We start from the raw sequence: 4,058 nt of genomic DNA, 5'->3' as shown, positions 1-4,058 counted from the left end.
CTTTAATATATAAATTCAGTTGTCGGATAGTTGAGAGGACGGTTCAACATGTTCGTGATGAAATGTTTCACTTTGATTCTGCAGGTTTTTTCCGAACTGTCTGAACGTCCCACAGCTTCACCTGCCGGACAAACGGAGACACGTCGTCTCACAGACACGAGGACCAGGCGGGAAAGTCTGAGGTCAGTTTAAATCAGGGATACTGAACTTATTTTTGCAAAAAGACAGGCGGTCAGGGGCCAGTTGCAGCAGCTACATACATGTTTCTAGGATTTAAAGACATTTTTAGGATTTTAGGACATGGGGGTCTTAGCTAGGACCTCTGTGGGGTCACTGGGCCCCCTAATGGGGGCCAAATGATGCAGAAAATCTGTTTTTGGTGGTATTGGGGTTAACGCTGAAATAAAACTGAATGGTGTTGAAACTGAAAACATATTCTGGGGATTATAGATCAGAAACTCTGCTGGAAGCCCCAGAACTACCTAAATCTGTTGCTGCTCTTTATGAAATTAGTTTTTGAGCAAGAAATGTATATTGTATATTGTACTCTCACTTGTAACGACATCTATGTCTTACTGTGCTAAAATTTGGCTAATTGCATATAAAACAAATGTTCACCCTGTAAATAAACTTCAGAAAACAGCTCTGGGGATAAAACATAAAGCCGGCTGTTCTGATTCTACAAATACAAATACTCCTATGATTCTACAAATATTTTTTAGAGTACACTACACCTTAAAATTTGTAGATGCTGGAAGTACTTTTTCAAATTGTAAACAAAACAAAAAATAGGTTTAATTGAGAGAAGGAAATTATAATTAAAGAGGATTGTTCATTTTTGGAACAAGTGTGAACGAATGTTAAATACAGATGGATTTCAGGTTTTGGACGGACTCATGGCGGAGTTTAAATTGTGTTATTGTTTTTTTTTAAAGCATTAAAATGTTAAATTATTAGAAATTATCATGTGAAATAGTGTAATAGTAATAGTGTAAAATAATTTAGGAATGATTATAGTGGGGAAAATAGAGGATTGCAGTTTAGAGTATAATGGGTTATTTTTATTTATTTGATTTATTAATTCATTTATTTTGTGTGTTTTTTGTGTTTTTCTGGGTTATACTCTGGTTGATTTGGGTTAGGCAAAAACAAAATCGCTTGAAAAAAATTGTGTGAAATAATCTCTTAAAATGTATGGAACCAATATTTTATTTTATTAATTCATACTTAGGCTGATGTGGGTTTTTTTCCAGCAAATGACAGCAGTGTGTGTTTGACGAATGTGACCTACACCAAATGTAAACGCTGCAATGAGATCATATGAGTAGTGATGCGTAAACACAGATGTAGGTGCTGAGAAATGAGTTAAACTGAGACATGTAAAATGACTTCCCTATAATACATCCATGGCGTAAACTAAGCTAAGTGCTCACAATGGCCAATTATCCTACATTACAGCAAACTTTGAATTATTTCATCATACAGAGAGCAAAATTATCGTAAAAATTTGATAATTATCATACATCTGGCAACACTGATACCGCAGAAGTATTGGTTTTTTTTGCTTCATACGCTACTGTGCAGCTCTCAAAGGAATGAACGCTGTATCCAGCTCTCTTAATACCTTTATGGATTTGAGATGTTACAATCGCCCCCGGTCTCCCCTAACTAAGTAAATTCACTCAACTTATTTATTTAATTTTCAGTTTCGATTAGGTCGCTTTCTACTTTGAATAAACTACCTTAATTAATTTGAGAATAGCGTTGTTATCGATGCGTTTGATAGCAGGACGCTTAAAGTCAAATTTTTGCCGATTTTTCCGATCAGGCAGATTAACGGGCTGCCCGGCCCGTGCAGACGCGGGCAGAAAACCCCGTGTCCGCCTGCCGAAAGCCCTCTTCTCATGATCCGCCATTAGGAGTGAGCCTGTGGTAAGATCTGCTCTGTGTTCAAACACCGTATTTATCACTAAATAACGGCGTTAAAGACAAAACTAAAGCACCAACAGCAGGTTTAAGGTGTCGTGTGTTTCCTCGTGTAGGTGGGTTGAACGCCAGGATGCAGATTTTCGTCAAAACCCTCACGGGGAAGACTATAACCCTCGAGGTGAGTGAGCCGGGCGGCGCTGCGGGACGGTGCTCAGCTACTCCGACTTTTAATGTCAAATAAAGTTGATTATTCATCATTTAATCAACTCTGTTAACCCCTAAATCAGCTGACGGGGCTCTTATATTCGTTTACAGCCCGGCTGAGCTGATGGCGTACTTTATATATGAAGCTAAGTGGCTAAGCTAACGCTAGGTGCTAGCAGGACACCGTAAACACGTGCACAGAAAACACGGCCACAGCGTTAACGTTATTTTCACCATAAACTGACAATTAACGTCTCGTACGGATTAAAATAATATTGATTTTAAATTATAAGAGTCTTGTTACTCGACATGTGATGGGAGCTGTGGCCGGAAGAAGGTGTCATGGCTGACTTGTCTCCTTTTCTGTGTTTTTCAGGTTGAGCCTTCAGATACTATTGAAAATGTTAAAGCCAAAATCCAGGACAAAGAGGGTGAGTTCATTCAAATTATTATTGTTTTTGTGTTAAACTATAGTTGCAGATAACTCACTGATGTATTACTGCAGACAGGACACCAGCGGTGTGATGTAACTAAGTACATTTACTCAAGTATTGTACTAAAGTAGCAATTTTAAGTACTTTTGCTTCACTATATGAAAAAGTTCCTGATACTTTTCAAATTCAGATTCATGCACACAGCAGGTTAGTAAAAGCAAGAGGATATGACTCTGATTTCAGCTCATTTCTGTGACAGTAAAGTGCTTTTAATGCTTGAATCAACAGTTGACACCTGTCAGTCAGGTACTCTGTTACTGTGTTTACATGCACCGTTTTAAATATGTCAGTATTTTTGATTTAAAAGTCTTGTAAATGGCACGTTCAGCGACTTGTATCAAATGCAGATTGTTGTTTGGATTTACTGAATCAGGCTTTTTTCAGATTTTTGAATGAATGAATTTTTTATTTCGGTCATGTAAACAAAATGTAACAGGGAAAAGAAAAAGTTTTACATTTACAAGCAGGCAAAAAAAATGGAAATACAAAGAAAAATAGGAAAGAAAAAAAGGATTTGCATATCTGAAAAGGAGTGGGAACAAGTGCAAACGTATTATTATAACACTTTCCGATGTAGTTGTGTGGAATATGCTGGTATTAGTCTGGTTTTAGTAGCTTTCTATGTTAATGTACACAGGATATGCAGAATATGTGTCATAATTTGGATTTTTTAAATCGTAAAAATTTGTGTGTCTGTGTGACACACATCTGTGTGTCATGAACAGGTTGTGCATAAACCAACAGATTGCAGACTGAGTAGAGATAAATGCCAAAAAAATCCCTCGTTTTCAGTCGGCTGGAGGAACACGCCTGCTGTTCAACATAATGGAGAGTTTAAATATCGATCTTTTTGATGTGCACTGCAGCACCGACCTTTTCGAGAAGGTGGTTTAGGGAAAGAAGGAGTTGACGTGATCCAGCACGGCTGCAGCAGTGCTTTAGGATCCAGCACAAGCGGCTCCAGCTGCTCCACTTTTCTAAATTTTGACATCATAAATGACGTGATGTGGCGCGTTAATCAGAGTATGACTGCTGCATGTTAACAGGATATCAGTGGGATTTTAAGTTTTATCAGCCGTGTAAACAGCTTAGTGGGAATATTGTCTTTTTTTGAGTAACGGTCAGAGCCGGGCTGGTTCGTGCACATAGTCAGAGTTTTTTCTACCTGTGTCGTCCTCTCTGCAGGTATCCCTCCTGATCAGCAGAGGTTGATCTTTGCTGGAAAGCAGCTGGAGGACGGACGCACGCTGTCCGACTACAACATCCAGAAGGTGAGTTTGGGGCTGAAGATTACACGTTTTTGTCTCAGCTGAATTAAATCAGTTTTGAGTTCGAGCTATTGTTCGTACGGTCATTAAAAACCTGGAATAGTAATGAAATGAAGCCTGGAAACGTTTTGGAAAAATGACGGTAATCTGTTTCACAGACTTG

At 38.5% G+C, this 4,058-nt stretch overlaps 1 protein-coding gene across 1 annotated transcript; it reads left to right on the top strand.

Annotated features, from left to right (window-relative positions):
- The first annotated feature begins 1,883 nt into the window (after positions 1 to 1,883).
- Positions 1,884 to 3,955, top strand: LOC121938351 (ubiquitin-like). The gene is made up of 4 exons (XM_042481611.1): positions 1,884 to 1,932; positions 2,043 to 2,107; positions 2,510 to 2,564; positions 3,813 to 3,955. Exons 2-4 carry the CDS (start codon positions 2,060 to 2,062, stop codon positions 3,938 to 3,940), a joined length of 231 nt encoding a protein of 76 aa, XP_042337545.1. The 5' UTR covers positions 1,884 to 1,932; positions 2,043 to 2,059; the 3' UTR covers positions 3,941 to 3,955.
- The last annotated feature ends 103 nt before the right edge of the window (positions 3,956 to 4,058 follow it).

This window comes from Plectropomus leopardus, unplaced genomic scaffold, assembly GCF_008729295.1.
Source record: "Plectropomus leopardus isolate mb unplaced genomic scaffold, YSFRI_Pleo_2.0 unplaced_scaffold29233, whole genome shotgun sequence".
Taxonomy (NCBI): Eukaryota; Metazoa; Chordata; class Actinopteri; order Perciformes; family Serranidae; genus Plectropomus; species Plectropomus leopardus.
Note: the sequence above shows the minus strand (reverse complement) of the source record. Positions and strands in the feature narration are given on the sequence as shown.